The 11,215-nt window shown below is 33.4% G+C and overlaps 1 protein-coding gene across 2 annotated transcripts in view; it reads left to right on the top strand.

Annotated features, from left to right (window-relative positions):
* Positions 1 to 2,490: 2,490 nt before the first annotated feature.
* LOC110109385 (nucleolar protein 10) overlaps positions 2,491 to 11,215 on the top strand; it is a 45,823-nt gene continuing 37,098 nt past the window's right edge. The window contains exons 1-4 of one of the 2 annotated variants that reach the window (XM_020840440.2): positions 2,491 to 2,670; positions 2,930 to 3,094; positions 3,952 to 4,050; positions 6,517 to 6,608. In XM_020840440.2, the coding sequence (XP_020696099.1) occupies positions 2,968 to 3,094; positions 3,952 to 4,050; positions 6,517 to 6,608 (318 nt within the window). In that variant the 5' untranslated portion in view covers positions 2,491 to 2,670; positions 2,930 to 2,967. Of the gene's footprint in view, positions 2,671 to 2,919; positions 3,095 to 3,951; positions 4,051 to 6,516; positions 6,609 to 11,215 lie in introns of both variants that reach the window. The other variant, XM_020840441.2, reaches the window with a different exon arrangement.

Genomic DNA, 11,215 nt, shown 5'->3' with positions numbered 1-11,215 from the left:
GGCCCTTAAGTCGGGGCTCCAAAGCGCCGGCTATAGGTTTGTGGCCTGGGTGGCCCATTAGGTTTGCCAGGATTTACGGGTCGCCAAGTGCGCTCGACGAAATCGGGTGTGACAGCTGACGGTTCCTCGTCATAAAAAAAAAGAATGATTTTTCATGATCGGAGCTTGCCAAAAAAGAGATGCTGGAGTTTTAAGTTGAATCCGTCGAATTATGGGATCAAGTAAATTTGAGATTTAAGATATAACGAGGGAGAAACGCTAGGGGGCTATTTTGACACAAGTGGGATTTCACTCAAATAGGATTTAGTAAATCATATGAATCCAAATTTAATAAATTCTAAGGCAGTTAAATCTTAATAACTATTTAGCATGACATAGGTTAAACACGATTAAATCTTGATGAACTAAACAATTTGAATACTCATTATAGGATTTAAGTCTCAAATAATATTTTAAAAATATCAAGTTGTTTGTAATATTTTTAATTGATTAATATTAATTCTAACATTATTTATTTGTATCTTATAATTATTTAGCATGACATAGGTTAAACACGATTAAATCTTGATGAACTAAACAATTTGAATACTCATTATAGGATTTAAGTCTCAAATAATATTTTAAAAATATCAAGTTGTTTGTAATATTTTTAATTGATTAATATTAATTCTAACATTATTTACTTGTATCTTATAATTATGATCCAATGTTATTAAATTTAATTTAAAATTCATAGTTTTTTAATTAAATTAATTAAATCATCTTATATATATTAATATTAATTATTATTTTATTATATATAAATATTTAATTTTTAAAAAATTTCTTTTGTTTAATTGATATTAATTACTAAAGTTAATTTATATTATTAATAATGTCTTATTTAAATATTAACTTATATCAATGAATATTAATATATAATAAACCACCAAACTTCATTTAAAAACATTACCTTAACAAACCTAATGTCTCAAACCCTAGCTCTTTTCTCAAATACACATCCGAATACTTGAATCCGCAGTTCGATCCCTCAACACGGGAAGCAAGAAAGTCACACCGAGGCTCGTGCTGCAGAAAAAGAAAGAGAGTTTGTATGGCTTTTGGATTTGAGTTGAATCCATCCAATGTCAAGATTGTTATATATCAATATTTAAGATACATCACGGGAAAATAAGGTTTAAGATTTTGTGAGATTTAGTTTCTTTGTAAAATTTTTTTGTTTTTTTTTTAAAAATTTTTATTAATTTTTTTTAAATTATAAAATTAATATATTGAAATTCGTTTCAAAACAGTAAAGAAAGTTGATCCAAAAAAGTCTTATTTATTTGGACATTATTATTATTATTTTAAAGTAACTTTTTAATATAAAATATTAGTTAAATTTTTTATTGAATATATTATTTAGAAAATATAAAAACTGTCAAAATGAACATTATTTAAACAAACAGGGAAAACAAGATTCCTTCCTCTAGGATTAATCATAGACCAATATATTAAAATTAATCATATTATTATGCAGAATATATACTACTAATTAATAATTATTTAATTCATCTCTTTAATTATTAATATTTTAAATTATATTAATTAAGAAAATTAATTATTTTTCCTCTAGGTGCTTGCTTTTCATCGACTTCGTTAGCTTCGCGTGAAGAGACTTTGCACAAGTCGCTTCTCGGCTCCTCGTTGCAACGAGTTGCTCGACGTCGCCTTCCAGTTTCCGTGGATCGGAAGTACGACATTTTGATTGGAAGCAACGACGGGAGCTCGCTGCTGTGAAGGCAACTATCTTTCTCTCTTTCGCGCTTTTCTTATGCCCAAAAATCCCGCTAATTTCAGGATTTACTAAATCCTGGATTTACGGTCAAAGGGAGAGGGAGGAGGATTTATAATTCGCCGTGAGATTTAGTGGGCGTCTAATACCGTTTGGCAGGATTTGCTTAAATCTGTTGGCAACACCCGAAGGGGTTGTTTGGCAACAAGTGGGATTTAACTTTAAGTGAGATTTAGTAAATCCTGTAAATCCGGATTTTAGTAAATCCGAAATGTGTTAAATCTGAAAACTGTTTGGTTATGTCAAATGTTAAATTTATTAATCCATAGAAATTGTTTGGTATATATTTCAGGATTTATGGCAGTTAGGGATTTAAATGTAAGAATATAATTATAATTAAAACTAATTTATAATTAAAAATAAAATTAATGTGTTATAAATTTAATAACATATTAAGTAGAAATTATTCATTAATTATTATTTAGCTATTAATTTAATATTATATAATACATACATATTAAGTTATATTAATTAAGCTAATTACTATTTAATATTTAATTATTAATTGTACAATTAAGTTAAACTAGATAATAAATTTATGCACTAATTATACAATTAATTATTTAATTATTTTACATATTTATTAATATTTTAAAATATATTAATTAAGTTAATCAATAATAACTTAGAGGCGTTTAGGTTTGCCTTTCATCTTCTCTTTTGGTCGTTGCTGTTAGGCTTCTTGCTTCGCAGGAGGTTTAGAGAGTGCATGCGTCGCTTCTTCGTTTCCTTCGTGACTGTTCAACTTCGCTCCTTCGACGTCTTTCCCTTCCTGTCGGATCGGAAATTTCGACATTTTGATCGGAAGCAAGAACGGGACCTCGCTGGCTGTGAAGGTAACTTTCTCCCTTTCGCGCGCTTCTTCGGCTAAATCCCGTTAAATCCGCCGAACAGAGGGATTTAGTAAATCCGGGATTTAAGCCGTAAATCCCTAAATCCGGGATTTACGGAATCCCGGGATTTAACGAGCACACAAAAACCGTTTGGCTGGATTTAGCATAAATCCGACTTAAATCCCACTGTAAATCTGATACCAAAAAGCCCCGAAGTGTGAAAAGAAATAATAAGGAAGTCACGGCTTTTAGTCATTTGCAGTGACGAGCTTAGCAATTCTCGCCCTTGAAGTTGAATAGATGACGAATGTAGGGAGCATTAAGTCCACCTCTCTCAACGGGGTGAAGATATACTCCGTCTCCGGCCAGCGTTCCTTGCCCTCATGGCTCCCGCCTAAGAAGCTCAAAGCCCTCCGAAAAGACAAAGGTATGCTTTCTTTTTGTTGTTGTTGCGTTCTCATGTTAGGTCGATAAGGTTACTTGATTCCAGATTTAGAATAGAGTTTATGTGATACCGTTTTGTTGATGGCTAGACTGCTCCGAGGGAAAAGAAAAAGGAAAGAAATTGCTAAAGCATTGTCTAATAAACTTAAAACATGAAGAATTTAACTTCTGTGACATAGTTTCTCTCCCTTTAAATCAAAATTCATGGTTTTCTTAGGTCTACGCAGGTTTTCTACCAGAATAACCAATTTCCTATGTTTGTTTCAATATAACTTAATTAGTTTTTGGAGCTCAATAACTTTTGTTTCTTATGTATTTTGGCTGTGGCTCAGGCAGGGTTGAATTAAAGACTGATATTGAGTGCTTTGTCCTCAATTCATACGACTGACCTTCCAAATTATTTTGAAAATACTACTACACGAAAATATAACCTTTCTACCGTATCAACTTTTATTGATTAGGCTATACGTTGATTAGTCTGTGACTATCAACACTTATTAAACCCTTTGTTCCATTGCCCTATTTTCCTTTTTTTGTATTTTTTCCCAAGTTTGATAGAAGCAGTGTGAGTAGCATTTAATGATGCCATTTAGCAGACCCTTGTGCAAGGGTTATTATTTTGTTCAATTCTGATAAAAGGAATTTGTGCTAGGGTTATGAAACGCACAATTTCTACCGATGGATAAACCATGGACATGTCCTGCTAGGATTTCCTCTTTGCTTTATGTTGGCATACTATATTCTATGATCTTTATGAAATCTGTTTGCTTGCTTGTAAGTTCGTTCTTATTGTCACGCTGAATAGAATTTGTGACTAAGCTATTAAATTTTTTTCTGTAGAGTACCTCCGAAGAGTGGATTTGATCCAGGACTTGAAATTTGAAACTGCGACAACCAAAATTAAGGTGACTCCTGATGGAGAATACTTAATTTCATCAGGTATTTTAACAGAAGAATTATTGTAAATATTTAATCATAGCTTATTTAGTTTTTTTACAACTATTTAGGATTGTATTTAAAATGATTGTAAACAGTTACTTCATTTAATTCATTTCAAGTTACAAGATCTTGAAATTTATTTTTTTCTGAACTTTTGTTGATAACTTTATTCTGTTTAGACTTCTTTTCATCCTCTAGTAAAAGGACATAGCCTTTGGTGATCAGTTTTGTGGCATAGCTCTTGATCTTCTTTTTATTCTTGTAGTATACTTATAATATTTATGAACATGGTTATTGTTAGGTTTTACGAGTATGACCTTGGATGTTGAATGTATTCCACTTTTAAACTTAGGAATTACTAAATGGCTGACAACAAGGGTTGTTGTTGTTGATGAGCCTTATTTGCTGGGAGAGCACTAGGAGGCAAAATGTATAGAATTCCTAAATGCTTTAAAAACTGGTGGCTGCAGCAGACAGTCACGGTGAGGAAAGACCCCTGAGAAGTGATGGATGCTTCCTTCACTGTACCCATGACCAGAAAGTATGTGATTTCTTATTCCTGGTGCAAGAAGAGACAATTTAGACTTTGAGTCAGTCAGTTTAATTTTACCCTAGGTTTAGATTATGTTTGTTTTGTTGTTGGGTTTGGCTTAATTTAGAAAATCATTCAATGTAGTTTGAATGGGTAAATGGTGTTTAGAATAAGGTGGAAAAATTGGCTGGTCTTTTAGTTATTTAGATTTCAATTTTTAAAATTGAAGTTTGAAATTTGAGTTCCAAAGGGATATAGAATGTTTTTGGAGTAGGTAGTTGTGGAAGAAGTTAGAAGTCTTGAATTTTGAATTTAACATCATAAGCAGGGATTCCTTAATTGGTGGAATGCCTGGAATTGAGGATTTCTTGCTGGCAAGGAATCTGGGATTAAGGATTTCTGGTTGGGTAAGGAATATGTACTTGTTGGAATTGAGATTTTGTGGTTGGGTTAGGTTAGATGTAGCTATGGAGAAATTTGGCTTTTGTACGATCAGAGACTGGCGGGGCAGCAATAACATGAGGAAAAAAGTGGCAGAGGCAGCATATTGGAATTTTAAAAGATTGGCAGAAGTTTTAAGCGGAGAATGGTGAGCAACACTATGCTTAATGCTGGACAACAATGTGAGAGCTAAATCAATGATCAAACTGATAAATCTGCAGTGCAATGCAAAGACATCTCTAATCCTTTTTGAATGCCAAATTGATAGAGTGACAGCCTATGGAGCTGAAAATAAAAAGGTTTTAGTAGTATATTTGATGGTTTAAGGGTGTAATGAGATTGGGAGAGCAGTTAACAGGGAAAAAACAATGTCTGGCTGACTATAATGGATGAAGAAGAGGAAATTTTGCTTGACCTTGCTCTGATACCATGTTGAATGTGGGAAAAAATTTGTGTTATTGGTTGAGAAGAGTGCCTACATGTAGGCTAATTACTAATGGGGTAAATTTGAAACGTAGGAAATAAATCTGACAGTAGCTTTAATTATAAGAATAAAAACATACATAGAAATATATATACGGCTTATAGGCTAATTGGAATTTTCCCATAACACTTGCTAATTTCATACTTTTAAACATTAACAAATGAGTCTGAAAAGATTTGAAGAAATGAAGTTCCTTACTAATTAAAAAAAATGAATAAAATGAATTAAAACTCCGTTGTTTAATGGAGAATTGCATTGGATGCTTGGAAGCTATAATGTTGCACTTTTGCCACATGATTGGATATTAAGAAGGATGGAAGGCCAGCAGTTTAGTGTTGATAATTTGTCTGGTGGTTGCATGGTCAGAATAACCAATGACTTTTGCATTCGGTATTGGTTTTGAAACATTTGGAAACTGAGTGATATAAAAACCCGAGATGGAACCTTGCAAACCATGTGCAAAATATTTGAAAATTAAGGAAATTATGTGGGTCTACTGTCCCTACAGTCGATTTTATATGCATTACTTTACCCTTCTAAAATTTCTGCTGAAAAACTTCCATAGCTAAATCGTTAAAACATTGCATTTATATTTTATCTAGATCTCGAAGTAAAGATTAATTCATTACATTTTTTTTTTGAGGTTCTTTTAAACTGCTGTTAAATGGCTGATTTACTATGTTACAGATAAAGTATTTGAAAACTATGAGGCTTACAGTTAATTGATGTCAATGTTATATGAATGGAGTGAAAATCCTCTATCTTAATAAGAGAATATAATTTAATTTGGCTGGAGGTATGCACACCAAAGTTGGCATGGTTATGATATGTAAGCTAAATTTTACTGGAGCAGCTATAAGATTGATGCTAGTTTTGGTAGATGTATGTTAGAGCACGCACTCATACTTGATAGACTACTGAAATTGTTTCTATGTGCTGTTAGAAAAGATATGTATTACTTGGTTGTTTACGTAGTATCCAATATTCTAATCATGTTTATTCATGGCAGGTATTTATCCTCCTCAAGTGAAAGTGTTTGAGTTACGAGAAATGTCATTGAAATTTGAAAGGCACTTGGTTTCAGAAGTAATTAACTTTGAGGTACTTTTATGCTCTGTCTAAGCACTTACAGATGATTTCCAAAAATGATTAATGTGTACATTCTTTTTGAAGATGTAAAATAGTTATTTCATCATATAATATTTTAATTATTCATTGATGGAGATTTGAGGATTTATGCTCCTAAGATCAAATGTCTGTTCTCGTTTGTGATCTTATGGATTTCTCTCAATTGGATTCATTGGCTCTTTGGACTATTCAGTGGTATCTGTGGCAAGGATAAGTATAAATGCAGTTCATTTTCTTTTAAGGAAAGAACCAAATTTGTGCCTGACCTGAAACCAGCTTATCTACATGAACCCTTCAGCCAATTGATCTGTGACCAAGTCCTTTGAATTACTTACTTTAAGATGGGAAAATACATGATTATAAATACATTATGTGAATCATGTAATAGGGAACTTTGATTTAATAAACTTTTTGATTTCTTCTTTCAATCTTTTGTGCTTGTTGGATGTAGATTCCTTTGAGTGCGGTGCTAACATGATAAGAAACTTATTGGGAATGAAATTTTTTTGTGCTGGCATGAGGCTAGGATTTTTTTCTTCTTGGTGAATTTTTTCTTAAATAGTATTTTTCTTGAATTTTTGCTTATGATTTTGGTCAAATTTGTAGTAATTGGGCTTTTGTGTTTTTTTTTTTTTTTTCGCGGTTCTAATTTTCATTGGTTCCTTCAAATATAATTGTTGGTAGCATTATCATGTTTTGTCGACTCAACGTATTTTGAGTTTACACCTAAAGAAAGTTAAATTTTTTTTTGTATTTAGTTATCATTTATCTTCCAATACTTATCTATTATATTATCTTAGTTGCATTAAGAATCAAAGACCATTATGATATCCTACATCATTTTGATGTACTTGGCCTATGAGATTGATATGAGGGTTCTTGTGAAAAATTATAGTTTTTCTTTTCAATGAGACTTCATAAACTTGGGGAAAGACAATACATTAGGTCCTAGTCTAACCCAACCATTTAATGCCCATCAAAATCATGTAGGTTGGTTTGACTGGTGTGCTAGTCTTATAGGTTGTTGATGTTGGATGACCAGAGGTGTAGGTCTTACAGTGGGAGAAGTCACCTATCTTAGTGGGTCTTACAATCCTTTCCTATGAACATGATTGCTCAAGAATGCTAGTATGCAGGGGTTGATGTAATTTTTAGTTGTGTTTGCCTAACCCTCCGCATGAATGCAAGATAGTTTATGCTATGATGTGAACCTGTTAGGATATGTCAACGAACCTGCATATGGTCTGCAAACTATATATTATTTGTTATAATGCCAAGGGGCAGCTTTGACCACCCCCTTTGGAAACAATGGATGCAAAGGTTCTTTTTTTTAAAACAAATTTTAAATAGAGGATTTGGTTTTCCTAGATGTTTCTACTGTGCATCGTAGCAAGCATCACCCAATAGTAAACATCTCAGGTGTCTTCCCAAGTTTAGAATGCTGGAGCTTGTATTCGAGTCTCACATGCCCAAAGGCCGAACTTGAGACTTTTTGCCTCATCCAAGGGTCGCGTTGGTGAAGCCACTTTTCCTAGCTTATACACTTGAGGTTGAGTCTTTCATTAGTTGATCATGCTTTAGCTGCCGAGTCAGGATCTTTTTCAAGTTTAGTACATCGAATGGCCGAGCCTGCACACATTGCCCTAAATCAGTATCGGTGGAAAATCTATCTTAATTTTAACATAATAACAATTTTTGGTTAAAATTTCATACTTCTCTTCTTTTAGTTACATTCATGTAAAAATAAGAATAACTTAAGAGGTTATTACTCTATTCACTTGATTAATATGAAAATCTTTTTTTTTTTTGCAAATGGTCAACAACATAAATAAGAATTAACGACGCTTGTAAAATTCAAGATGAAACCAATTAAACAATATTGGACAATACTATTTCATTTTCTCAAAAAATTAAATTATTTCCTCTTTCAAAGGGACACATCTACAATCTTACAAATTTGCCTAGAGCCAACCAACAACATAGGCTAGAAGTAAAAATTCCTCTAGGATACATGAAAGATGAAAGATTTTCTTCAAGAAGATTTTTGAGTCCAATATGATCATAGCTAACTTTCCATAGATATATACCATATTTCAAAAAGAACTTGCTGATGCCAAATTACAATAAAGCTTTGAAGAGTGTGCATTCCTTCATTTGAGTTATAATCTGGTGCGATAGAAAATAGTGCAAAGATATAAATCTTCCTTTCTTAAAACTTCGATAAATATAATGCTAAGATTGCAAATTAAGAGACAAACTTTCTTTCTTAAAACATAGACAAACATAAACTAGATAACAATATTATTAAAAACAAAGACACACTACAACTTATAAAAACTTAAGAAGAAGGATATATGTGGAGTGGAAATCATGGAGAGAAGTAGTAGGTAGAAAGTTCAAGACGAAGTATAAGTAGGGTAGAGGAAGATAGCTTGCAAGCTAGATAATCCGCATGTTATATATTCCAAATATTCTTCTCCAAAATAACCTCTCTAAAAACAGCAGCAAACAACCCCATATAGGGAAAAATGAATCCAAACAGCCTCCCACAAGTGCCACCCAAGAAACCAATCAAAACAGGGGAAAAAACCCAAAGAGCAAGGCACGACCAGCCCAAGAACCGAGCAGCCAGGTATCCCAACAGCCAGTCCAGGAAGCAAACAACCAGCCCAAGAACCAAACAGTCAGGAAACCCAATAGACACCAAGATAAAGGCATGTCCATCGCAAGAACCGAGCAGCCAGGCAACTCTACAGCCAGCCCAGGAACCAAACAACCAAAGAAACCCATCAGCCATGGCCTCCAAACACCAAGCAGCCAAAGAAAAATTGGCCAAGCCCAATAAAAGAAAAAAATAGCCCACCAATAAATGCCATTAAAAAAATTGAAACTTTTGCCTACATCAATTCTCCGTTAGTGGAGAAATCTCATCTTTTCCAGGAGTAGTTTTGTTAGTAAGAAATGACCCAGGTGGTTTGTAGCAAACTGCATCTCTATTCCATCTCTTGATAACTGAATGGGGCAAGCCATTATTCCTGCATTGTTTACTAGGATGTTTAGGCATTTATTTGTTGAAATGAATGAGGGCGCGAAGGTCTCGACTAAGTCAAGGGAGCTGTGATCCATCTCCATGACATGGAGCTTTGCACTTGGATTTTGTTCAAGGAGGTTTTCTTTTACCCGCATGCCACTCTCAATTGTTCTTGATGGGATTATGACTTCAGCTCCTCGCAATGCTAAAACTCCTGCTGTCTATTTTTTTAAGGAAGAAAGGAATAATAGCACGGCAACCAAGGGCTCTGATACCAAATTGGTGCGATAGAAAATAGTGCAAAGACACAAATCTTCCTTTCTTAAAACATAGATAAATATAACGTTAAGATTGCAAATTAAGAGAAACTTTCTTCCTTAAAACATAGACAAACATAAACAAGATAACAATATTATTAAAAACGAAGACACACTACAACTTATAAAACTTAAGAAGAAGGATATATGTGGAGTGGAAATTGTGGAGAAAAGAAGTAGGTAGAATGGAAACTGTGGAGAGAAGTAGGTAGAAGTCCAAGACGAAGTAGAAGTAGGGTAGAGGAAGATAGCTCGCAAGCTAGATAACCCGTATGTTATATATTCCAAATATTCATCTCCAAAAAATTCTCTCTAAAAATAGCAGCAAACAACCCTATATATAGGGTAAAGGGAATCCAAACAGTCTCCTACAAGTGCCACCCAAGCAACCAATGAAAATAGGAGAAAAAACCCAAAGAATAAGGCACGACCATCCCAGGAACCGAGTAGCCAGGCATCCCAACAGCCAACCCAAGAAACAAACAGCCAGGAAACCCAACAAACACCAAGGGAAAGGCATGACCAACCCAGGAATCAAGCAGCTAGGCAACCCAACAGCCAGCCCAGGAACCAAACAGCCAAAGAAACCCATCAGCCGTGACCTCCAAACACCAAGCAGCCAAGGACAAATGGGCCAAGCTCAATAAAAGAAAAAAAAACAAACCACCAATAAATGTCCTTTTAAAAAATTGAAACTTTTGCCTATATCATAATCTAAAAAATTCTTCAAAATTTAAATTTAATTGTGATTCTCTTTCATAAACCATAATAGATAGCATATTTTGATTCTTTTGGAGTGTATTATTTGTTATTAAGTGTAGAAAGAACAACTTAATTTATTTGAAACTAGGACCATGCAAAACACATTTTAATTAAAATTAAAGGATTGGCGTAACAAGCTGAAAAGTTAAGGCATATCCAATGACTAATTAACATAACGTACATAGAAAGGAAATGCCGTTTTAAACTTGGAAAAACAGAATTTTCTTATAATCTTTTTAAGCAATGGACAACTTAGGGAGAAGTAGGTGATGCACGCAAAAATTTGGGAGAGGGCCCCAAATTTTTGCAAGCAAAATAAACTCTTCCTATAACTTAAAAGATACTAAAAACATTACAAAAATTACATAAGATAAAGCGACAACACTTGCACAAAACAAAACACAACTTTAATATTATAAAATGACTTACAAACAACATATAAACTTTGACATAAACACCTTACAAACTTA

Source organism: Dendrobium catenatum, unplaced genomic scaffold (assembly GCF_001605985.2).
Source record: "Dendrobium catenatum unplaced genomic scaffold, ASM160598v2 fragScaff_scaffold_231, whole genome shotgun sequence".
In the NCBI taxonomy this organism is placed as follows: Eukaryota; Viridiplantae; Streptophyta; class Magnoliopsida; order Asparagales; family Orchidaceae; genus Dendrobium; species Dendrobium catenatum.
Note: the sequence above shows the minus strand (reverse complement) of the source record. Positions and strands in the feature narration are given on the sequence as shown.